Source organism: Scophthalmus maximus, chromosome 7 (genome assembly GCF_022379125.1).
Source record: "Scophthalmus maximus strain ysfricsl-2021 chromosome 7, ASM2237912v1, whole genome shotgun sequence".
Lineage (NCBI taxonomy): Eukaryota > Metazoa > Chordata > Actinopteri > Pleuronectiformes > Scophthalmidae > Scophthalmus > Scophthalmus maximus.
Genome location: NC_061521.1, coordinates 2814927 through 2841491, shown reverse-complemented (window position 1 = coordinate 2841491; position 26565 = coordinate 2814927). Strand labels below are relative to the sequence as shown.

General features: G+C 42.3%; 1 protein-coding gene across 1 annotated transcript; it reads left to right on the top strand.

Moving 5' to 3' along the window:
- Positions 1 to 42: 42 nt before the first annotated feature.
- tmtc3 (transmembrane O-mannosyltransferase targeting cadherins 3) lies at positions 43 to 26565 on the top strand. The gene is made up of 14 exons (XM_035641560.2): positions 43 to 213; positions 927 to 1140; positions 1277 to 1495; positions 4670 to 4769; positions 6549 to 6664; positions 8170 to 8342; positions 12208 to 12460; positions 14711 to 14859; positions 16016 to 16136; positions 16312 to 16423; positions 18323 to 18426; positions 19127 to 19296; positions 20144 to 20370; positions 23659 to 26565. The coding sequence occupies exons 2-14, from the start codon at positions 952 to 954 to the stop codon at positions 24528 to 24530; spliced, it is 2805 nt and encodes a 934-aa protein (XP_035497453.2). The 5' UTR covers positions 43 to 213; positions 927 to 951; the 3' UTR covers positions 24531 to 26565.

The window sequence follows — 26565 nt, the reverse complement described above, 5'->3', positions numbered from 1 at the left end:
CAAAAAAAGTAGCACCCACACTCGTTGAGCTAACGTTTTGACCTTTGCGCCGGAAGTGATAGCGAGTGTGTGTCGAAGCTAGTTTGCACAAACTTGATTTCCGCTTTTTGAATTGTGCACTCTGTATGTGTGCGTATGTGTATGTGTGCAACCACTGCACGTTTTTGGGGGAGTCACGTCTGCCGCCTCGGCCTGTTCTGCTGCAGACACACGGTGAGTGCGGCGACATTTCAGAGAAAGACCTAAAGAATGCGCCCATCGTATGCGACTGGCAGGCTGGCATCAAGCTAGTTAGCATTAGCCGCGAAATTAGCCGCTGCAGTCACTCCGAAGAAACAATTCATAACAAGAATTCTGAACACGCTGCCTCGGTCTCTTGGTAATCTTTTTGATCCCGCGATCGACTGGTAGCTGGGCAGATTTCATTCATTTACCAAGCGCCTGCTGTTAGACAGTGATATGTCACCTTTAACGATCGCTAGCATTGGTTCTGGGTCGTAACCAAGGTGCAGCCCCCCCACCCCCACCCCATTCGCTTTTGTTACCAGCTGTCACTGTACCGGCCTGGTTGCTTCACAATCCACACTGAAATAACCAACATCCCAAAGGAATACAACAGGGGGTTCGACGATAAGCTCCGGGGCAAGAGGGGGGTTAGTAAATGGCATCAAAGGTTTGAAGTCATCGTAGAAGAGTCATCTTTAAAGTCCCCAGAAGCGTCAAGACGAGTTAATGGAGAGTTGTGAAACATGGTTGTGTATAACCTTACTGCGCAAGCCCTTTGACGAATTGCATTGTTAAGTAGGTTTGACTGGTTTTTGTGAAGTCCAGTCCAACTCCATCAACACGACGAAAGGTGTCTGTCTAACACGCACGTCGGGGTCATTTGTGTCCGATTGTGTCACATCTCTCTGTCTCTTTGGCAGTGATCAATGACGGCTTTGGCCAGCCATGGCTGCCGTGTCATGGAAGGAGATTTTACTTTTGACTGGACTGGTGGTGGGATGTTACTGGAACAGTCTGTCGTGCGGCTTTGTGTTTGATGATGTCTCCGCGATCCTGGACAACAAGGACCTACGTCCCGCAACCCCTCTCCGCAGCCTGTTCCTCAATGACTTCTGGGGAACGCCCATGGCTGAGGTGAATGGCGGTCCAGCACACACACCTCTTGAGATTTATCACGTTTATTTGTGGTTTTCCTCAGGTCAATAAAACGTACAGTATACTGGTCCAGTGAAACCTATGTGCGATGGCATAACTATGTGTCTCATTGCAGGAGCGGAGCCACAAATCTTACCGACCCCTCACCGTGTTCACCTTCCGGCTGAACTACCTCTTCAGTGAGCTGAGCGCGGCTTCGTACCATCTGCTCAATGTGGTTTTACACGCCTTAGTGTGTGTGCTTTTCCTGCGAGTGTGCCGATTGTTCCTGGACAAGAATTCCAGCCTTGTGGCAGCTCTGCTGTTTGCTGTGCATCCCATCCACACTGAAGCTGTAAGTGTACTTTTTCTTGGTTCAAAGGCCAGTCAGATTATGTATGTCATTATGGCAAAAGGGATAACTTTGTATTCAAAACTTTGGCAATATTAAAATTGCAAAATGAAATCACAGTCACTATTGCTGTGTTAAACCGAATCACTGACTTGAGTTGTAACGTAGAAGATGGTTCTCTGCTAAAGCGTCCACTGGAATGGTTTCATTACTTCCTTAATGTGATTCATTCCCCGTTAGAAGAGTCACTGAGAGATCAGTTTTGAGATTATATTAATTAATATGCTTGTGATGTTTGTTGGACTTTTCAGTTACCCTCACTAATGCAGTGTGGGGAAAATAAGCAATTTTTTAAAAAATTCCCTGGAAATTCAAGTCCACCCATTTCACGGGACCGTTATATGACTTTGTCAGTTCTAGCCTCGGCAGACAATACTAATCATTTATCTTCATCTTCCAATTGAGGTCCCCATCTAAACTGGAGTCCCTTCGTCAGTTCCTCAATTCATGTCAGTCATTTATTATCCCAGGTGGGAAACATGGCTTGCAGTCAGGGTGCATGAGATAAAAGACAACGGAACAGCACAGTCCAAAAAAGTGCATCAAGTGATGTCCTGCCAAACTGAGGAGATGAGGAATATTAATGGATATTATACCCACGCTGTAAGCAGCAAACCGACACCAGTGCACCCTGATTGACTTTCATCGTCCACTTGAGCTTAATGTGGGCAAAATGTTCTTGCTGTGTTTCAACTGAGCCAAGACTTAATGTTTCGTAAGCTTCCACCCGCAACACGAATAAGAAGAGCCAATACAGCAGGTTAGAAAACTGGTGTTCCTGTTAAGATGAAAAGCAAAAGACAGTATTGAAGCCCCTAAAATACTTAAGCCAAGTGTACATTTACATACTGTACATGCTTTGAAATCACTTTGAAATTATTTAATGGTGTCACAGAGGTGAAGTAACTGTCCACATAGTATATTGTTAGATCCAGGCCCCTTATTGCCTGCTTGGGGGTGGGAGAATACCTTATTCAAGACACCCCCACCCCTGCTGTGGGCTGTGGTGATGTACTTGCAATTAAGTCACGCATAAAGTGAGAAAAGGTCCCCTGGGTTCATGCTGCTGTCATCTTTAAACCCGTCTCTTGATATGGCAGTGGTGATTGGTCCTGACAGTGGGAGTTGTTTTGTGCTGCGTTTACATATTCTAAATCAAGTTATGTTCATGATTTTTTTTTGAAAATGAAAGTCAGTTTATACAGCTGTTTATCGTGGATGTTATCGAGATCACAAAGTTGTTCGGAAACCAAAAACCTTTTGCTCGTTGTTGATCATTTGATCTTAATCTCATTCTCTTCTATAGAGCCTGTCTGAAAAAAAGCCTCTTCCCCAATTAGGACATGTAATTCATCCTATTCAGCATAGCTGAACTGATGACCAGACAGGACCTGACCAGAGTAGAAAAAAACAAAGAAAACATTCTGCTTCCTCGGACGGAGCACTACTGTTACACAGCATGCACCACTGCGCCTATCTTCCTCATGGCATTCTCTATGCAGAGACTCTCAGACTTCTTGAATGGAAACAATTTGCCTCACAGATGAGCCCTCAGAGTTAGTCCAGCAAGTGTCCTTCATGTTATCGCCGTCTGGAATCTCTCTCTGAACGGATCATTTGTTTTTGAGTTATGCTCCGAGCACTGAAGGTTCCTTCATGATAAATTCTTACAAAGAGTCCCTGTGTGTCCCCATGGCTCCCTTAATGTGTTTTTTTGGTTATCTCTCTTTTTCAATGGAGACTTCAGTTTTGTTTTTTTTCAAGTATCTCCAAGTACCTTTTTAAATACACATTATTTGTTGTACCACACAACAGTATCTTAAATTACATTATGGGAAAGCACTCACTTAAAAGCTGCAATCCCATGACCCTACAGACGACGGTTTGGTAGCGTGACTAAATCAGTCCAATGCAGCCAGGTTTTATATTGCTCTGCTGAATTAGTTTTAGTGGACTGACAGGAGGATTTTAAGGCTGTCTGTTAGAAGATGTACTGCATCTCTCTTAGATTTAATTTCCTTTGCCTTGCCCATTCCTGATTTTAACATCCATCTTGTGCAATCCGATCACAAGTGGAAAGTTGTATGTATGGATGAATTTCAGATCCGATAACTCGGACCACATTCAGAGGTGGTCTGGGACGCTTTTTTGCCCACATTCTTTTAGCAGTGTGAAGGCAAAGGTGTCCTGGGCAACACTGAAGGAACACCTAGTCAGCTGACGTACTGTGGTTCGATACAGTTTCTTGAACTGCAAATATTTTTACAATTCTCAGCACTGATTTATTTGTGGCACAATATTTTTCTATTTCTAACATGTAATTTCATTCTTGGAGCTGTCCGTTTCTAAATGGATCACCCAGGACCGATGTTAGTACCGGGGCTGACTTATGTGATAGAATCAGAGAATATTAATTTATCATAATCAGCGTGAATCCGCGTCTAGACTTACTTAGATGATTGGGGCAAAAAGTACAAGTTTTCTCAGTATCCTTGTGTCAAAATGGCCCCTGCCTATGATTTTGGCCACTTCTTCAAGTGAGCTAATTCAGCAGTGTGGCTGCTCAATAACATAAGTGTAGGTAAAACTGCTCTCTGTTTTTGTAGCTGGGTAGTTCTTTGAAATTTACAAACCCATTCAGTGCAGATAAGGGGTTTATTAATCAAGTGTAGGACTTTGTGTCTGGTTTCAGGGCATGAGAAACTCGGGCCTTTGGCTGTGATTGAAGTGAGAATGTTGTTTCCTCCACACGAGGGCAGTCATCATTTACACAAATGACAGACAATGCTGTCAGAGATCTACTTATGTATATTTGCATGCAATCCCTTTGAGATGATTTACCGGAATTAACCCCTGTTTTCGCACCTGGATTCAAGGGTGTAAGTATGCAGGTTCTATAGTTGCTGCCAACTCTTGACGTGTGTGTAATGGTTTCAAAGAGACCAGAACAGAGCTTTATTCATTACATTGGTTTGCCGAAGGTGTATCCGGAATGTACGACAGTGAGATCTGCACCTACACATTTATTTGTGACAGTTTCCCACAGGAGTAGTTAAGGAAATTGAGTCAATTAAAATCTGGAAATATTGGCTGACATACTGTGTCTTTTTACTCCAGGTCACAGGTGTGGTTGGCAGAGCTGAACTTCTTTCTTCAATCTTCCTCCTGGCTGCTTTCCTGGCCTACACAAAATCCACAGGTGCAGACAACTCCATTGGTAAGTCTAACGTTGCCCTCAGTCGTTAACTTATTTATATCCCGTCTACAAGACAAACTCGGTTCAAGCTCTGCCCTTCTGTTGAGACATTCTTGCAAATATTTCCAATTCCAACATGTGACTGTGGGACACGAGTGATCTCTAGAAATGATTCTGGTTGTTGCAGTTGCAGTCCGCCTCATTCTTTTAAAAAGCAGAAACATTCCACTGTCAAATCTTTGTGTGAATGAGGAGTTTTATGGCAACAGGAGGGGTTTGGATAAGCTTGAACATCCGGCTCAGAGGGAAAACTTCTCAGGGCTCGGGGCCAAGTTGTCACAGTCATTCTGTGCTTCGCAGAGGTTAATAAATAATAGACTAAGGTTTATGCCATTTAAGAAAATACTTGTTTCACGATTTCTACTGTCATTATTTTCAATTATCGTAGTGTTCTTTGTTTTACATGTTGACGACCATCAAGATGTACCATGGTCAAAAATCTATTTGCAGTTGAGAGGTGGTTTACTAATTTAAGTTGGGCAAACCCTTATTTGATCTGTTATATGCTAGTTTCCTCTGGCACTTTTGGAATTGGAATCTAGCTTTTTGGAATTCGATTTGGAAGTCATTCCAGATGCGACATCTTCCTTGACGTTGTAGTAATATTGCAATCATGTCTCTGAGACAAATGATACAATGGCAATGCTGTTATTTTTGACAAAATTGGATAAGCCATGCTCTGTAAATTCTTTGGTTTTGCTTTTTGTTTATTGGAATCACTGGTCAAGTGTCTGTTATCACGGTTCCTCAGACACCTGAAACCTTTTTTAAATTGAGTCCAAATTCAAATGCCAGCTCTTCAAAAAACATAGATTGTTCAGCCTGACAGAGACCAAATCTAATCAGTTCTGGTGAACTCACAAGGTCAGATACTATAAAGTTTATGAGTAAAACATGCTGTTCGTTGGCTAACAAAGAATAAACTACAATGGTAGAGCACAAACCTCAGCCACGGCCCAACAGTCCCCTTATGAAACCACAATTAGATCCGCCAGATCAGGGCTTTAATTTGGATCTGCATCAAAGTGCATACACTCAAATATATCAGTCCCCTAAATGTGCTTGATTTCATAAAGATCTATGAATTATTCTGTGAAAATGTAAAACTCTCCCAATGTTATCCCGAATTTAATGAGTTCTTCTTGGCCCGTGTCCCATTTTTACAACAAGTTTTGCGTGAATCTGTTCTATAGCTTTTGTAAAATCCTGCTGACAAACAAAATATAACCTCCTTGGCTGATGTGCCATGATGGCAATGTCCTGGGCAAGTTCTGGTATTCTAATATAAACACGTGATAGATCCCTGGTGTGTGCTGGGCTACTGGAAAATATAAACACACATACACAAACATTCCATTTCCCAGTATAGTCGACTGATTTATAACATCCACCCGATGACCTCCTCACCTGACCTCTGTTAACTGCAATTGTACAAGTAATCAACGCGCAAGTGTGAAAGCCTGAATATAAAAGTGATATTCTCGACTTTACAGATTGATCAGCCTGGTATGATAGCTTAATTTGATTTTGGGATACCGAAGGCTGCTAAGGATAAAAGAGTCGTACTCTCCAAATTCAGGCCATATGAGGCTGCATTCCCCAAGGGTTTGATATTAAGTATTATTTGGCTGAAGGGAATCTGTCAAGTAAAGAATTTGCCAAATGTGTACATAATTCATGACCCTCTGTCAAACGCTGTATTTACGTTTTCCCTAATTTAGATGTTTTGTTTTTTTCCAGTCTGGACTCCCATCGCATTGACGGTTGTTTTAGTGGCTGCAGCAACACTGTGTAAGGAGCAGGGAATCACTGTCATTGGCATCTGCTGTGTCCACGAGGTGTTCGTTGCACAAGGGGTAAGGCTCCCTCACCTCGGTTACTCCTCGTTGTTGTTGGTCATGTTACATCAAAGCATAGCTGTCATAAACTGAAAAGCACTAGTGGTAAACTCTCTAGCATGTGGCGACCCCCATATTCTAATTTGTCCCACCACAGTTTCATAATGAACCATAAATATTTTTTACACTCAAGAGTTTTCTAAATATTTTTGCCCCATTTTTTCCTTTGTAGAGCTGTGTGTTGGCGCTATTTGCCTCGTGCTTGCTCGGTCTCTCCCTCACAGGCTATCACGCAGACAGCCAGTACTCATAGTTTCAGCCGTAGGTGTGTACCTGCAAGTGGCATTCAACAAAATACTCCCGCACGCAGGAACTTCTTTTCATCTTCTAGTCTGTGTACCTGCATGCGCGTGCACCAACTTGCTTGTTAACACTACCCAGCATTTCCAAGCAAGTTTTCTCTAAAACCCCAGCACTCTTGAAAAAATTAAGGGCAACACTTAAATCACACAAAAGATCTTGATGGCGCCGGATGCAAAGATACAGAATGTTCCATAGGTGCTCAATTGGATTTAGGTCAGGGGAATGAGAGGGCCTGTCAAGGGCATCAATGCCTTGGTCATCCAGGAACTGCCTACAAAGTCTGGCCACATTATGCACAGCGTAAGATCTGACAATCACTCTGAGGATTCCATCCCGGTACTTAACAGCAGTCTATGACATGGAGGTCTGTATGACTGTCCAAGGATATGCCTCCCCAGACCATCACTGACCCACCGCCAAACCGGTCATGCTGGATGATGTTACAGGCAGCATAACGTTCACCACGGCATCTCCAGACTCTAATAGTTTGGTCTTTTTTAAAGCCTTTGGCAGTTCTCTTCCTGTTCCTCCTTGCACAAAAAAGCAGATACAGGTCCTGCTGCTGGGTTGAGGCCCTTCTACGGCTCTGTCCCGCTCTCCTCATGTAACTATCTTGGAGTAATACTGTGATGATTAAGTGTTCCCTTAATTTTGAGCAGTGTATTTTTACCTCCACCAAGGGCCATCAGTCCCCTTCAATTTAATCGAGCCGCACTGAATTGCACAAACTCATAGATATCAGTCCCTTATATTTTCCCGATTCGTGCACCATTTCCTGGGAAATTGGTGAAGATGTAAGAAAAAAACGGCAATGTTTAAGTTCCATACCAAAATTTGAATGAGTTCTTTCTTTGTCCATATCTCGTCCGTCCACCTAGGTTTTGTAGAAATCCGTTTTGGCATAATCCTGCTGACGAACAAACAGGGGGACGGGATGAAAACATAACCTCCTGGGTGGAAGTAATAATGAAACCTCTCAATGAACACAGTTAACACTTAATGTCTTTTATTGGCTGGCAAAATGGACTTGAAAATGGTTTTCATTAAAAATAAATTGTCATTTAAAGTGGTATTTAAATCTGAAAGTCTGTAGGAACCCTTTACACTCGAATGTTAAATGGACCTTTCTTTCCTGCCTCTGTCCTGATTGCTGATCTCAGTTTACCTTGCCCATGCTGTTGGACACACTGCGGCAAGTCCTGCAGGGTAAAGACGGTTTCCCCTACGCCGTCCTGCAAACTCTGCTGAAGCTCATTGTCCTCATCATCAGCACACTGCTGCTTGTCATCATTAGGGTCCAAGTCATCCAGTCCCAGCTCCCTGTCTTCACCAGGTAAGCTGTGTCACTGCATCAGCAAAATGCTGTTTTAATAGCAGATTTCAGTCTGAAAAACATTTAAAGCAAGTCAACAGTGTGATGTGATTATTTGTATGGTTTTTGTGTGTGTCATAGTCAAATCTTCATGCAGCTCTGTAGCTGTTGCATCTTTTATGCACAAAAGGAAACATTTGTAGATACTAAAGGGCAGTGGAAAACTGTCAAAGCTGTGTTTCAATGTAAATGGGTTGCAGGATTATAAATACACTCCAGTTTTTTTTCTGATTATGTAATAGTTTACATAATGTCATTATTTATATGATTAAAGTAGAACATTTTCCCATGGCGTCTGACTTCCTGCAGCTGATGGATGTGACTAAAAGGCCTACATTTATTTTTGAAGTACAGAGAACTCTGCATGAAAAACACACTTTGTACATTAGCATTGTAGCAGAGCAAAAGCCAATGCCACAACAACTTGAAAAGTACTGTGAAAACATTCCATGTAATCCTCTTACATTACACCACAGTGAATTAAAAGGAGAAAAGCTACCACAGTTTTTTTTTTTTCAAATTGCTGCATTTGTTCCTGAAATGGTTTCTATTTTTATTTTTTTTTCAGTGTTTTGAGCATCCGAGATAGATAGCTGTGCCCCTCTGACACAAGCTGATATGCGGGAATTTATGCTTGCGTAATATTTATGGTGTCGGTGGAATTTCATCACCACTTGAGTACAGGATCGTGCCTTGTACTTTGAGATAGGCATGTAGCCAGTGCCAGCTTCTGACAAATTTCTGAGGCGGGGCAATTGTTCTGATGATGGATGGGGTGTCTATACAATGACAATACAATATTTAACCCTTTTTAAATTACATTGTTCACTTGTAACGAAATTTCACTCGTCTCTCCTTTAAAGCAGCAAAGTGATCGATTACCCTCATTAAAATCACTCATGGTCCTGACTAGTTCCCTCCCCATTGAGAGTGTGGCCAGTGCATTCAGACGTTCCTGTCCCATTGCATTTCGCAGGGAAAGTCTTGATTCTCTTCAGGGTCGAGAAACGCCGCTCAGCTTCAGCTGTTGTCATGGGAGTGGTTATCAGGATGTTCAACAGAGTCACAGTCTCATCCTTCTGCAGCTGCTGGTACATCATATCAACATTAGGCATGATTTGATGAAATGGCAGCAAGAAAAACTTGAAGTCATCGTCCTGCAGCATCCTCTGGATGCCAGAAGCCTCTCTCACTGTGGTGCTGTCAAATGAGCCTGTCCTGATGGATTTAAACATTCCATGAGGTCCTCTAGGTTCTCATAGACAGTGTTCACGATTCTGCTGTTGAAGTTCCAACTAGTGGATGATGGTCTTGGCAGCCTTCGTGCAACTATGTGGTCGAGAAAAGTAGTGCATTTGGGTGACAAGGTAAAAAAAACTGGCAATGCCACTCAAATCAGAGAAGAAAATTGTCACGGCTGGGATGCAAGTAGTGGCTTGCTGCATAATCTAGTTCAGTTGATGTGCATTGCAATGCAAAATCTCCCTGGCAATTATGTCAGCTGTTCCACGACAGGGACGAATTCCAAGAAGCGTTGTTGCACAGCATTGTTTGTGTCGATATATCTCAAAACAAGCACCAACTGAGTCTGTGTGGAAACGTCCGTGGTCTCATGTGCTTGGATTCCTACGAATCTAGCCAACTTCACCTCCCCGTGATCCGTCCCCTGATGACTGACGGCATGCAATCCAACAGCTCATTTTGCTTTTATGTGCCCTTAAACACCGTGGCATTTTTCAAGTGCTGCTCAAACACCTCGTCCAGCAACCCACCAAGTCCACAATTCCACGAAAATACGCCCGAGTTGCTGGAGCCCTCAATGGAGCTTATTGCCATTCTGGACCACGACATGCAAACACTGCACATCACAACATATCTGCAATTACTTGTACTCTAAAACAATAAGTATACTGATCATATCTTCACTGTATAGTTGTCTGTTATCTTGTCTTTATTAATGTAATGTTTGGGCTAATTTAACTATCAAGGAATATTCATAGTGTTCAAATACACTGCATTTATCTTCGTAGAACTGTGAAGTTGGTGTCCAACACTGACACAAACCAACATTTTTATTGTCTTCTTCTAAAATGGCAGAAGCGAAGAGAAGAAAACAAATTTAATATGTCTCTAAATTTGTTTTTGTGAACAATCTGAAGTCGAAAAAATTAAAGCTGTTTGTATGGAGGCATAGCTGTATAACACAAAATGCGAAGTGCAGTATTTACAGTATACATGTAGTGTGTGTCCAGTGAAAACACTGTGGCCAAATGGTTATAGTTTTATCGGATTAAATATTTATTGCATATAAACTTAATGAAATTTTCCGCACAGGATGCCACACAGACTTGAACTAGTGATATTTGCTTGATAAGATAAAATTCCAGACAATTAGGGTTCAATGTACAGTACTAATCCCCTTGCTGTAATCCTAAAGCTGTCTCCAGATTGTCCCGGAGAAATTCTGTGCTTGAGCCATAACAATACCACATATTTAGATTATCATCTTCCCAGTTGTGATTCATCTCTAAAACAGTGGTCCTGTAACATGATTTTGGACCACCTGAACACCAAAGAGAGATAGACCCTGAGTTAAGGACGTTGGGATGTCACATAACAGCTGTGTAGACAAAACATGATTATGTGACTGGAGGATAGTCTTCACTCACATTTTAAATCACATGTTTTTTTTGTCAAAGCCTTCACCAGATGGGTTATATATTCCTGTATATATTTTTTTAAATATATTATTACAGTTGCTTTTATTTAATTTGTTTCATTTTACATTTCCCTGCTAGTAATGGGGTCTTATGATGTCAATTGGTGAGTTTGTTGTCCATCCATTAAATACAAATTTACATTATTTGCCATGGACAATAAAAAAATGAGGAATATTGTTTTTGCAGAAGTATGAAATAGTTCATGCACCAAAGATAACATATGCTCTTATCAACAAATAAATCAAATTTAAACCCTCAAAGGACAACCAGTGAAGCTCTCGCGTGTATGGATATTTTATATGTTGCAGACTTGTACACTTACTTGTTGTGTTTTGACAGGGTATATCTACGGGCTGTATCTCACGCAAGTGAATAGAGGGTGATGCGAGGCAGTCCCCACTGCCCATGCACTCATTTCAACAAATGCAATCACGGAATACACAACCGCCATAATTTGGATTATTCAAAAATGTGTGTCCAAAATGTGAGTCAACCTATTTTGACTTTGCCTGGATAACCTTTGACACGTTGTTAGTCCTGTGCAATTTAAAGCGTGGACGCAGTTTTTCCCATTCCGTCAAAGTCTAATTTGTCCTGACAGTTTCACAATGAACCAAAATATCGTTTTACACTTCTCTTTAAGGGGCAGTAAAAAAAAAATGTCCGTTAGCTGTTTTTGTGTATGCGTCTGAAAAAAAATCTGGATTTTTGGGCAAACCCGGGCTCCGTAAATAAAAAAAAAGTGGTGGGGACCGCACCACACAACACAGTTTCTAAACATCACTCGTCGACACCTAAAGAGACATGCTGGCAGGTGCCGCTGCAACTCTTCATCTTTGGCCTAGTGGTTAGTGTGTCGGGCTCACATACCGGAGGTCGCGGGTCCGCGGCCCGGGCAGAGCAGTAAAATCACAACAACATCAAAGAGATAAACAACCGATCCCCAAAATCGCTTACTGGCCCTTTAACAGTGTTTTATGTCATTGCGTCATTGTAAAACTGTGTGCAGTCAGTGCTCTTGTCCCTCACAAATATGACAGTGTGCCATATTACACTTTATTGGTAATGGCAAGATAAACATTTTTCTCCTCCGTTTCCTCTTGTAGATTTGATAACCCGGCGGCAGTGAGCCCCACTCCCACGAGACAACTGACATTCAACTACTTGCTTCCTGTGAATGCATGGCTCCTGCTGAATCCCTCTGAGCTCTGCTGCGACTGGACCATGGGCACCATCCCTCTGGTGGAGTCGCTCGTAGACCTCCGTAACCTGGCCACACTGGTGTTCTACACGTTTCTGGGCCTGTTGGCCTACCACAGTCTGCGCTACAGACACAGCTCTGCCAGGACTGTCATCATGGTGAGAGGAAGTTTGATCAGATACATTCTGACATAAACCCTATCAGTGTTTCCCATACATTGACATTAATTTGTTTGTGCCAAAGACAAACCAAAAATATTACATTAATCATAATACAGACAGAACTATGGTCTTAAAAATATGAGGATAGGTCATCTGATATATTGCAATATGCGTAGGAACTAATCTGTTCAATTTTTTACAAATTGCTTCTTTTACAAAAAAATCCTGCCATTATAGTTTTTTTTACAACCTGTTTATGATTAAATTCTCGACTACACATGTTTTTACAAGAGCATAACGTTCTTCATAGATCTAGCCTCCTAATTGCTATAAAAGTTCGCCAGATTGATGGATTAAATTTTTTATGTACAAAATGTTCTTCCAGGGGAGCATTGACCCCTGACCCCCCTAGAGGGCGCCAGGTCAACCCCCCCCCCCCCCCCCCCCCCCATAGTCCCTCAAAATCCTATGGGAAATATGCTTATTTTTAACATATGGTTTGAGTTCAGAAGCCAGATTGCTGCATTGGTTAGTATATCATAGTTGTGACACTGAGTGAGTGGTTTAATGTGGGGGAGGCAGCAAGTGGGGAGACATATTAATGTAACACAGGTGTCACACATGGCCGACTAAACCAGTTGTACATCTTGTGAGCCAAATGAGTTTTAAATGAGCCTCCGATATTTGTTATCATTGATCATTGTCAAGGTTTCACATTGCAGGCCCCTGTAAACTCCTCAGATTGGGCTGAACAACATCATTTGATTTGAATGGCTTGAAAATTATATTGGGTAAAAAATGATGTTGTTCTTTTCTTACCCTTAAAAAACATCATGTTGTGTAAGGGCAAGGAATTTGCTTTGCCAAAGACATCAAATAAAGTGGTTCCTCGTGTTGACCAGCCAAAGCCCCAGTTCAACAGAAACGGCAGATAATAATACTTTATTTAACTAAATTGACTATTGGATTAGCCAGTGCTAAAATTGACCATCTGCTCGAGACAAATTTCATTCCCGCAGCTTTTGTACCATGTTAGGTTTCTCACCTTTGTTATTCCATGTTCTTCACATAATTATCTTTATCAGGAAATCCAATTAATTTTTTTTGAAATTGAGCAAACTAAGTAAATGAAATAACAAAAATAAGGATGTAAAACATAAGCTTGAGGAAGGAATGAACTAGTGGTAACAGCTCACTACAAATAAGCATTTTTTTTGCGCAATAGGGTCACGGGTCTCGTACTTTGGGGTAAGTAAACTTCCTCACAGTATTGCCTTTAGCTACAGATTCATGCAAGGGCACCACAAATCACCACAAACTTAACTATATTTCTGACATTTTTAGTGTTTACTCTGGTTTGCTAAGAGCATTTTGGAATATATTGCATAACAATATTTCACGTCAACCTACTTAGCGTCATTGCAGGGCTACCACCTCTCTCACATGAAGCATGATACATATTAAATAGTTTTAGATAACAGATTTTGTTTTACTGAGGAGCCCCTATCCGGACTGCCATTTCCTACCTTCAGTGTTGTGGATGTTGGCTGTGCACTAGTCTATGACTAACGATTACATTAATTATCAACTTATCTTATTATTTTTAACTGTTTAGTTGTACAATGGTAAAACACGCCCCTTATTGTCTCCTCCTGACTTCGAAAGTCGAAAACCCCATATAGTCTGCTATGACAATATGGGCCAAGAAAATTAGCAAACGCTCTAGTTTGAAAAGCAGGAAAATGAAAACAAAATCTTAATGACCGTTAGATCCTGTTCATATCCTGTTCTCAATGAACCACTCAGCTGTGTTTGCACGTAGGTTCTTTTTGTTTGTGACCTTTTCAGAAGCTGAATCTGGGATGCAACTTGATTATCCTACTTATATTTGTTCAAATGAATCCTTGAGCCTATAAAATGTGAGAAAATGATTGTAAAAAAATTGTTAAGTCAATGGTCAAAAATTCCAAAATGCAATCACATATATAAAAATATTTAACTGCAGCAAAATTTTCACATTTGAGAACCTAGGACTACCTAACTGAAAAACAGGGCAAGGTAAATCTATTTATAGATCACATGTCATACATAAAGGCACCCAGAGTGCATTACAATGTGAAAGTGACAAAAACAATAGAATACAAAAAAAGATGTGTTGAAGTGATTTTTGCACCTAATTTCTCAACTTTGCTGTGTTTTGCTGACCTGGAATAAAGTCATTCAATTTTTTTTCTCTCTTTCACTCAGGCCCTGTCTTTGATTGTCCTTCCTTTTATCCCTGCGTCCAACTTCTTCTTCCCTGTGGGTTTCGTGGTGGCGGAGAGGGTCCTCTATGTGCCCAGTATGGGCTTCTGTGTTCTTGTTGCCCATGGGTTCAAGATTATCTCGCACAAAGGGTGAGTGCTTGTTCAAAATGATGGAGAAGTAGATGGAAGAAAAGGGGCGTTTCAATCTGCTTGTGTTTTGAGACGAGGGGGTGTATACTGTAGCCTGGGAGCCAGGCGAATTCTGGGAGCTCATTTCGTTTGCTCTGCCAGACTACATCTGGATCCCCTCCATTGGGAAGGGATTTCCCTCCAGCAGAAAGCTTGCCGGTCCAATCACAACCAATGATCTGACAATTGGCGGGGTTTATTGACGGGGAGGGAAGCGACTTTTGTAAACAACCAAGGATGCCTCTGATGAACGTGCATTTGACTTAAGTACCCGATATTTTCGAATTTCTCCCACAAAAATGACAACACTGGTCCACAGTAGGGCTATGCGATATGGCTGAAGACTGTATCACGGTATAAGTGTTTCATATTGGTCGATATCGATAATTATTGATAATTTTTATGACCTAAGAAACACAAAGACGAGCCAACGAGATGGCACAACCAAACGTGATACTGTTACATGATTGGCTATTAGACGTGTCACTCCATACGTTGCTAGGAACCAGAGGACCTGTGCCAGCGTAGCTAGTGGCCGGCTTAGCTAACGGCGTAGCTAGTGCCCAGCGTAGCTAGACTCTTTGCTCCGGTTTCTAACAACGAGGGGGGAAAAATTATCGAAACGTTCTATCGAACGCATTTTCTATTGATATTGATTACGTGCCTATCGCGATACATATCATTATCGTTTTATTGACCAGCCCTAGTTCACAGACATTGCGGAATCATCTTCACAGACATCTCCTCTCTGCTCTAGTCTGTTTAAATATTCACGGCGCTCAACAAACGTCACTTGATTTGTTGCTCTCACTGGTTGTAGGCCTATGCAAATGCATCCAGAGGCATTTTGGTCTGCGTCCGTCGGGAATGCCTCTTGGAAATCGAAAATGATCGACGCCACGCTAGATATACTGGGTGTAACCTGTGCAACCTGCATTTCAATCCAGGTTGTCACAAGCTGTTGATATAAAGATGGTATAAAGACGGTGCACCCTCCCACCACTTAGCAAATTATCATGTTCTTATAAACGTTGCCTGTTAGCAACTTGGAAGTAGTTCGTTTATTGTATCTCCAAGTCAATATAATGTGTAACTTTTTTTAATTTTTCCTTTGTAGTCACTTGAAGAAGATTTCCTGGTTGATGATTGGAGTGCTTTTAACTACACACGCAGTGAAAACATTCAAGAGGAATTGGGACTGGGAATCGGAATACACTCTATTCACCTCTGCCCTCAAGGTTAGATGGAAAGAATTGATTATTGTGTCCCTACTTGCCAATCTGGGCTGTTTTCAGTGTCTTTAATCACCTTACAAAAAGCTTTGTCTTTTCCAAATAATACTGATTGATCACATTTGACACAAAACATAACAAACCTTCATTATATGTTTTCTCATACTGTCTGCCAATTCAGGTGAACAAGAACAATGCCAAGTTGTGGAATAATGTTGGCCATGCTCTAGAGAATCAAAACAATTATGCAAAGGCACTGCAGTATTTTCTCCAGGCTACTCGTGTCCAGCCAGGTAAGAGGCATAAATCAGACATTCATTAATCATTACACTGTTTGGATATGTTGTTATCATACGAAACAATTCAAACACTTGTCACATGTTTTACACGGTGTGTTGTTTTTACAGTTGGTGACAGTGCACTGGAGTCAGTTGCTCTGAATTCATTTTGTGGTAATTTTAGAATTTTGTGTTCCCAATCATTGTTTATCTTAAGTGCGATCCATTTTTGCTGTTGTTTTTTTCCATCAGGGTCTACATGTGTTTGCCAGGGCACTTTTTGGGTTATGTGACTGCCGAAACAAATAAATTACACTTACAGTGCAGTAACACGAGTGAGATGACTATAATCCCTCAAGGCAACATGAGGAGACTTTCACGATGCCATGTAGTTGCTCCCTATATTGTTACTGCATCAGTCACAATAAATGTGAAATAACTTAATACTGTAAGAGAAAAAACAATTTTCTCGACAACGTGATTGTACCATCACCCCCAAATTGTTGGGATTTTTTATTTTAAAGTGAATCGATTCATGTTTTTGACCCGCAATTATTTGTTAATCTTGAAAGAGGCTAACAATGGCCATTGTTTATTTTCTATAGGATCACTAATGGCTTCCATTAATGCATTTGCTAGTTTTCCTATGACCCACAATGGAACAAAAACAAAATTAAACTTGCCTTAAAATGTGGCCAATTGGGCTTCAACTGAGCGTGTAAGGGTATTCTACGTAAGAGTAGAATCGAATCATTTGATTTTCCTGGGATCTCAGAGGTGATAAGAAGGATGCCTGATGTAAATAAACCCAAATACTGATATATTCATACCTATATTCTAATTCAGATATAAATCTAGGCATCTTCATCTTTATAGATTTCTTTTTCATTTTACTCCTCTCTCCACGATATAGATTGATGAATCCATTAGAGTTCCTCTTCTGGCATTGATTAAAAACCCCTTAGAAAATCCATTCATGGCCTTACAGGGGCAGTAAGCGATTCTAAAGCAATACACGTTTTGCAAAAATCAGCTAATATTTCCTCACGACCCGTGACCGCTGGCTGTCGTTTTTGTGTGTGCGCCGAAAAAATCAGGGTTTTCCCAAACTGTTTATGGGGGGGAAAATGGTGCAGTTTGTAAACGTCACTCGTCGACACTTTAAGAAACATGCTAGCGGGTGGCACTGCAGCGCCAAGGTTTTGGCTTCGTGGTTATTGCGTCGGTCTTCCATACCCGAGGTCGCGCGTTCATATTTTGCCCACAATAATGTCTTGTTTCACGTGTAGAACGCTATATGGACACGTGAGCAACATTTAAAAACTAGATTTAAATCAGATGGATTCTTTGTTGATCAGTAAGCGCTGGCAAGGCCTCTCCCAACTTTTCTGTTTTTTTCCTTTTTACCATCATCATTACTCAGGAACCCTGTCGTAAGCTGAGACAGCAACGCTTTTCACCACCCAAGAGGGTTTCCTAGAGATTAACGGTGTAAACACATCAACCCAATGTGGATTTCCGGCTTTTCTAATCATGATGCATCAGTTCTGTTTGTCCTGACTGACCCCCTTTTTTTTTCTTTCTTTTTTTCACCACACTTTTGTTAACAGTTCCCAGAAGGATTATTCTGCTTCGATGAACAAAGTTGTTGTTGTTGTTTTTCACTTTAAAACACCTTAAAGGGGCCGTAAGCGATTATAAGCACAGTGACAAGCTTTCTCTCAAAATCGCTTACTGCCCCTTTAAATGTTTGTTTAACAATTACAATATTTAACAGTTGCTGGGTTAGGTGATTAATGTTAAAGCAAAGGGGTGAGAAACACGTCAGAATACAGTGTATGAAAACTGCGTCAGGTTAGGCAAAACTGTTTTTCTGCCTTCTCTTATACCTCATACAGTGTCTTATTTTTGCAGATGACATTGGCGCTCACATGAATGTTGGAAGAACCTACAAGAACTTGAACAAGTCCAAAGAGGCAGAAGATGCCTACTTGGTTGCCAAATCCCTCATGCCACAGGTATCACCGTGCTGACAAACAGTGGACAGATGTTTAGAGCAAGTTGCATTGATCAAAGCAACAACCATCTCACCATTCATATATATATATATATATATATATATATATATATATATATATATATATATATATATATTCCTGCCTCCCTCTGTAAGCTTGTTATTCATGCTGTATCAGCGAGGTAAGCTCTAACCAGGGTTCAACACTTCATGGCAGTGGATCAAATAATTCTCAATAAAAAATTGGAAAATTTCAGTTTTGCTTCCACTGCGAACAATATTTCTCTGAGTGGTTATGTTTTATACAACCACAAAATGTGTTGGTTTATTTTCCTCCAGAAAACTTCTCCTGTCCCCACTTGTTATTGGCACATGCCAATAACAAGTAACTGGCACATGCCACAGTACACCGCAATTTATTCTCCACCTCTGGGCTAGTTTGGACGTGCCCCTTTTGATTTTTAAAGTTGTACAATCTAAGAGGCAGGTTCCACCTCACTTCTTCTTACCAAAACCTGCAATATAAATCCAATATATTGACATATCGGCTGGTATTAACATCCAGCCCTCCGCCCCCGCCAGGACTCCATCTAGAAAGAGACAGGTTAAAGTTAAAAATCACATTAACATTGTTGTCATGTTCCACTCCCTGTAGTTTCCAGACGAAAGGGAGACTAATAATTTCTCTCACCACTCATCAGATCATCCCCGGTAAGAAGTATGCGACACGCGTGGCCCCGAACCACCTGAATGTTTACATAAACCTGGCCAACCTGATCCGGGCCAATGAGTCACGCCTAGAGGAGGCCGACCAGCTCTACCGACAGGCAATCAGCATGAGACCAGACTTCAAACAAGCTTACATTAGCAGGCAAGACTTATTTTGCATCCGTCGGATTTCATAAGAATGACTAAACAGCCTTTGTTTTCTCCATACATACACAGAATCGCATTGACTTCAAATGTTCAGTCATTATTTCCAGCTTCCCAGTTTAGAGGCAACAATGTCAAAATAGCAGACGATTAGTTAAAAACCAATGGAATTGGCACACACATTCTTGAATTAAAATACCACACCCAATGTTTCCTTGGAACATGATCGCATCTGTTGTTTGCCCTTTCTTCTCTGAAATAAGTGTTTGACTGTTTTCAAAAGTCTCAATCGTTGTTTGCATACTGTGCATTCAAGAAAATAATTTCGACATTGTCGTCAAAAATCGTCGAAATTAAATACCCCCTCATCAATCTACACTCAACCATCCATACGCCCTGTTACATGCGACATCTATTGCACCTCTGTCCGTCCTGTTGTTCCCCCCTCTCCCTTCTGCCTTTTTTAAATAGTTTGTTCCTTCCCTCACCCATCGAGGGGTAGGGACAGAAGATGCCGCACCTTGTACAAATGGTTAATCCCTATAAGGCAGATTGTGATTTGTGAATATGAGCTGTGCGAATAAAATTTGTAATAATAATGACCAAGCACCTTGACTGGAGTCAACTTTTGGTAAATTTAACTGATTGAACACAATTTGGAAAGGCACACACCTGTCTATATAAGGTCTCACAGCTGAACTAGTGCATCGAACTAGTCTGGCTTTTCTGACATTTAGTTGAAGTTGTCAAGGTCTCTTCCCTCGTGTCAGATAATTGTCATGCTGCGACTCCTGATTTGTGGGATTTTCTGCGCCTTTAATCGATTGAATTTTGTTTGAACTCAGAGGGGAGCTACTGTTGAAGATGAACAAGCTCACGGAGGCCCGGGACGCCTACCTCCGAGCCTTGGAGCTTGACCGCACCAATGCCGACCTGTGGTACAACCTGGCTATCGTCAACATCGAGATGAAGGACCCATCGGAAGCCCTGAAGAACTTCAACCACGCCCTGGAGCACAGCCCACGCCACAAGCTGGCGCTCTTCAACTCGGCACTTCTCATGCAGGAGTCTGGTGAGTGGGGTCCGCCGGGTCTGTAGTTTAAATCGAATCCTGTCTGTTTCAAGCATAACATTATTGAATTCATGACCAGATCCTTCACAGACACCATTTCATACGGTAACCACTTTTTCCCCAATTAGAATAACAATAACATTGTGACAAGAGCAGCAAATTGTGCCCATACGGAGTAATAAAAGAAAAAATATATATATATTGCAGCTGATTTACTGTATACTGACGTGGGGGAAAAAATAAGGAGTCGAGTTGAAATGACTACAGCTAACAACACTTGGGGAGTTTTCTTTTGACGGTAAAAAAAAAAATTTACTTTGCTCTCCTTTAAAGCCATTGTGTTTTGTGTCAACTGTAACGACATTAAACTCTATGAAATAACTTCATATAGACCTTTAGGGTGTGGCCAGAGTCTCAAGAATTGGCCCTTATGCTCCAATGAACCCTGTGTGCAGCGAGTAAATGGGCCAAGTTTCTGTCAGCTCGCACTTCAATGACTTGTGACAGCAAAAACAAACAAAACAAAGAGGTGTGTTTTTAAGGTAGGAGTATTTCAGAAACTTGTCTTCCATGACCTACCCTCCGGCAAACCTCTGAGACCCGTCAATCTTTGATATCATCATCACAGCTGGAAAGGAGCTTGCTTTAGAAACCCCTAGATCCACAGAGTAGCAAACACTTAAATGAATTCACCATGTAAAGAAATTGACAAGCCGCTCCATGTCTGCCAAACGCACACAGCTCGACTTCCTTCTTCAGAAGTCATCTTTCAAACCTGGAAGTGACACATCCGTTAAAGGACTCTCTTCACTCGCGGTCTTACCAACACAGTTCTCGTTTGTTTTTCCCGTGAGTCCTGAGATGACTTGTGTTCCTTGAATGAAACACCGCATTGTGTGTGCAATTCGATATCATCAGTGTGAATGAACAACACATGCGGAACATCACACATACAGTTCATGTGATTAGATTATTATTATTTTTATTTTTTTTACATTTTCGTTGCCTTTTCCAGTAGCTCTTTCTTCTTTTTTGAGTAGACCATTGTTAATGCTCAGCCATCTCTCAGATGGCAAATCAGATGACAAATGAAGTTCAACAAACTTGCTTGATCATTCCACACACGCACGCACACTCACACGCACACGCACACCCACATTCACACACACATTCATTCCTTTCTGCATGGCAGACAGGAATGAATGGGAAAGCCACACATACACACACATGTCAACATGAACTGTTGACGGAAAAAAAGGCATACAGGAATGCCGATGGCAAAGCTACTCAAATCGGTTGTGCTAACTGGGGCTAAAGCTAGCATCCAACTTCCATCGTTCACTTAATGCAATGCTCTAGCGACGCGTCGGGCTGCCCACACACAGCGACAGTAGTGATCCTCCATTCGTGAGACAATGACAGGACGTCTGACGACAGTGACGAGGGAGGATCTCAATTCTAATGGACAATCGCGTCAACAAGCCACGCAGATGTTTCGCTCAAGTTCAATTATGTCAACTCGAGCGAATTTCGCTGCGTCGCGTCATTGAGTTATGATGAAAGGCACGATGTGTGGCGCAGCGAATTTCGCGACCTGTTGCCATAAGGCTATCTGTGGTCTACTGGCCCAGTTTTGAGCTCAACCACGACTGTCCATCGCAGGACTGGGCTCAAACGTCTCTACTGACGGCCCCTTCAAGCTGATCGGCATCAAGCCTCGTCGCAGTTCTCTGCCTCTATGGGTTCTGTCTTTTGCAGTAACGAATAATTGATTTGCTGCTTTGCATTCGTTGCTAGCTGACGACCCAACTAACTGGCAAAGCTATCCAACTACCCAGCACTGTGCACCTCACGTGTGTTCAATAGTTGTCTAGTGGGCCCTTTGTAATGACGAGTGGATCATGTGATTTTTTTTTTTTTTTCAACAAACAATGCTACTAAATAGATAGACAGATACAGATGCAACCATCTATTTCTGGTATCAAATGCGAGTTGATCAGTTGCACTGTCAAGCCCTGACGAAGGATTACTCACAAGTATACATTATGATGCAGCACTACAGACTGCATGCTGTCTAGCTCTTAGAAATGCTTTGCAGACACTCTGAAAGCTCTTTTTTTGTGTTTAAACAGAAGGGTTCTCTAACCCGATGTCTTTATCGTTGGATTTTCAGCATTCAGGTGGCCAGGTTCACACAGGGGTGGTGTAAGTGGGCCAAGCTGCAGGCATCCCACAGATTATTTCATTCCTCACATTTCTATTTTCCGCCAACCTCTGTTAACCTTTTTTCCAAATTGCCCAGATTGCCTCTTATGCAGGTGGTCTGTATGGTTAAATGTCTTAAAGGGGCAGTAAGCGATTCTAAAGAAACAACAGTTTTGTAAAAATCTGCAGATATTTCCCCTGGTCTGCTAGCTATTGGTTCTCTGCTGGTGTGTGTGTGTGTGTGTGTGTGTGTGTGTGTGTGTGTGTGTGTGTGTGTGTGTGTGTGTGTGTGTGTGTGTGTGTGTGTGTGTGTGTGTGTCGGTGTGTGTGTGTGTCGGTGTGTGTGTGTGTCGGTGTGTGTGTGTCGGTGTGTGTGTGTCGGTGTGTGTGTGTCGGTGTTTTCAGCTCAGTCCAGGCTCTGTAAATCGAAAAAACCCAAAAACAAATGACACAACACTGCGAATCGCTTACTTCCCCTTTAACTCCCTTCAACATGATGGGTGATGCATCATCAGACCCTGTTCTAGTTCTGTGTCTTTCATGTTTCAGCCTCGCCGTTGACCTTAATTGTAACGTTAACCAAATTCCAGACCATTATTATCTGTAGACGGTGGAGATGAAAATGTGGATAAGGGAGCGGGCTAGCCAGAAATCTGCACATTTGTTCAAATGTACTGTGACGTTAATTCCCGACCATAACTCAGACTTCGCTTTATCTGTAGACAATGGAGATGAATATCAAAAGTCAATAGGGGGATGGAGGTGTCCATTAATCAAGTGTGAAGGAAGTCTGCAAATTTGTGCAAATGTACTGTGACCCTATTTCCCAACCTTAACCAAAACAAAGACTTAGCCTCATGTGTAGACAACGGAGATGAATATGAAGTTTAAACGGCCGTATGCTGGATGACGAGGCAAACTATTTCAAGTCTGGCGTTGCTTTACTAACAGACTGTACACTCTGAGTTCGAAAATTCACTTTGGACCCAATGTTCAGCAAATGTATATATATATATATATATATAAAGTGCCAACCCTAGAAGTGGGTTATAAAAGTAAATGAGTCTCTGCTTTCTATGGCAGGTGAGCCAAAGTTCTGGCCTGAGGCCAACCGCCGCTTCCTCACCTATGTGGAAGAGGAGCCTGAAGATGCCAACGGCTACTTCAACCTCGGCATGCTGGCCATGGACGCCGATGAGAATGCGGCAGCTGAGAGGTGGATGCGCAAAGCGATTGGTCTGCAGGCCGGCTTCCGCAGTGCCCTTTTCAACCTGGCGTTGCTTTACTCGCAGTCCAGACGCGAGATTGATGCGCTGCCCGTGCTGGACGAGCTCCTGCGCCACCACCCAGAGCACATCAAGGGCCTGATTCTGAAGGGCGACATCCTCATGAACCACAAGAAGGACACCCACGGCGCCAAAGCCTGCTTTGAGCGCATTCTGCACATGGACCCCACCAATGTGCAGGGCAAGCACAACTTGTGCGTGGTCTACTTCGAGGAGCGCGACCTGCCGCGGGCCGAGCGCTGCCTGGAGGAGACATTGGCGCTGGCACCAAAGGAGGAGTACGTGCGCCGTCACCTGAGCATCGTGCGCGGTAAAATGGCTGCCCTGAGCGCGGCCGGGCAACCGCTTACTTCCGCAGAGGGATCCACTGCGACGGCAAAGGAGGAAAATGTGAATAGGGTTGAGGAAGTAACTGAGGAGGTCGCCGTGGGCGAGGAGGAAGAGAGGGGTGTTGGTGCCGCTGGAAAGGGGGCTGGGGACGAGAAGAATGTGCGGAAATCCTCTGCAGAAACTCTCGGGGGCGTGGACAAACCAGAGTCTCTGGTCAGTAGCCAGTCTGACAAGCGGACTAAGGTGAAGTCCACTAAAGAGATTAAAGATATAGAGGAGAAAAGGGCAGCTGCCCTGAAGAGACTAGAGGAGATTGAGCGCATATTAAGCGGCGATTGACATAGCTGGACTCATTTTGTAGAGCTCTTAAACACACTCTTAATCAATTGCCATTTTATCTAATTGAATCATGTGTTTGCAGGCCTTTGGCGTGGCCCTGTTGTCCTAACACTAATTGTGTACAGAAGGGAAATGCTCATCTGCAAATAACTCATATATTAAGCACAAAGCCAATTTGGGATAATCTACTTAAAGATTATGGCTGATAGATGCCAATGTGTCTGTGCTTCATCCGAAATGTGATTGCACATATCATAGAATTCCCGCAGTTATAAATATTTATTTTGTCATGCCCCCCCCCCCCCCTTTGTGCTGTCATTGTTTATCACTGTAATTTTCTTTCTTTTCTTTTTTTGTCACTCAGGCGTGACTCCTGTGTTATTGTTTTAAAATCAGAATGATTGTATCACGGACAATTAAAGGAAATGACGTGCTCGCCGAACATTTCCTCAATGCAGGATGATCACTGTGGAGTCGGTGCCTCGAAATAACCCACCCCGCACAGAGCGAGAGAAAAAAATAAACCCCTCCACACCGCATCAACGCCAGGCTTTTCAACGTCTGCAAATGTATCGATCTCGCCCGGCACTTCCTGCCGACTGCACCATCCGCCTCTGTGCTCACAGCTGCCCCCCTCACCTCAAAATCTCATTGTGATCCCATTTAAAGACTATTATCTCATTCCCTCTTGTGACATTACCCCCCCTCGCATCCCAGCGTCCGACTGCCATGTTGACTGTTTTTTCCCGCGAATGCTTTTTTTTTCTTCGTTTGTTTTCCCTCCGGTGAACTGCCCCGTACACACGTCTCTGACCTGAGAAAACACCCATTTTATGTGACCGTCAACAATGATGCACTCTCATCCCCAGCGTCAGGCTTCATCATGTGTTTTCCATTTTCCCTCTACTTCACAGGAGGAATTTTCACAGCACATTTTCAGAAAACAGATCTCCTCCTTCATCCTGGTCCGCAGCAGCGATGGGGTTTTCAGCTTACTGGTACTAAAATATAATTTGGATGTTCCACATTTCCAAAATGTTGCACTGTCCTTTGTGTCCACCTTCCTCAGTATTAACAGCCGTGGCCACTAAATAACTGCAATTCCTCTGTAGCCACTACCGACATTTCAAAAAGGAACACAAATTCAATCTTAAAAAGGGATCAGAAGTGCTTCTCTCTTCGGTCGCAGCAATTCTCTGCCCTGATTGAGAGCATTTGGAGGCGAAAGGGAGGCACATGAATGGTCATCCAAACCGCTCCAGTCACTGCACAAATGGTTTTGCAAGTACAGCCAGAGGGTTGCCCCCGACGGACGTGAACTTAACATGAGCAGACCTGTGATTGTCGCTGTGAGGCAGGTCCTTTGTGTTCAGTTCACCACACTCATTTAGTAGAACTGTTTATTCCCTGCAAGCCGATGCTAATGTCTTCACAGCTCCCACGATGTTCCTGTTTGCGCTTTCACAGTGTCACAGTTTGTTTTTCAGTACAATGGCTCAGCTCAGTGCAATTCTTCGAAGTGGGATTTAGGGAAAAAGCCCCACATACTGTCATTTCGCAGCACTGTTTGACGATACCAAGTAGCCACTCTATGCATTGACCTTTGGCCCTGAAATCCTATGTACATAGCCACTGTTAGCCAGTGTTATTTATTATTTTAACATGCACTGCAAATTCTGTCATTTTTTTTCTGTTTGTTTGTTTTCCCCGCAAGTATGCTTTAAAGGTCATGCTGCATTATTTCGTCTTTGCTCATTTTCTGTGTGCACTGTCACTTGTAAAACAGGTCATATGATGAATTTCTTTTCACTTAAAAAAAAAAACGCAACATGCGTCAAAAAAAAAGTAGGTACAGCTCTGACGGAGGAAGTGTTTTTTCTGTTTTGCAACAGATTTTGTTTCACCTCAATTTGCAGAGTGACTGATTTTTGTACAATTTAAGATTTTGTTTTATGCAATAATCCTTTGGTGGTGGTGGTGGTGTGGGGGGAGGGTCTAGGTTATTAAATAAAGTGAGACGACAACTCATATATTC

What these genes read in the sequence shown, in the direction of transcription:
- tmtc3 (XM_035641560.2), top strand. Translation starts at nt 952, where the DNA reads ATGGCTGCCGTGTCATGGAAGGAGATTTTACTTTTGACTGGACTGGTG. An exon ending in AGGTGCAGACAACTCCATTG is followed by an intron (nt 4,770 to 6,548) that starts GTAAGTCTAACG and finishes GTTTTTTTCCAG; the next exon opens with TCTGGACTCCCATCGCATTG. An exon ending in CTGCCAGGACTGTCATCATG is followed by an intron (nt 12,461 to 14,710) that starts GTGAGAGGAAGT and finishes TCTTTCACTCAG; the next exon opens with GCCCTGTCTTTGATTGTCCT.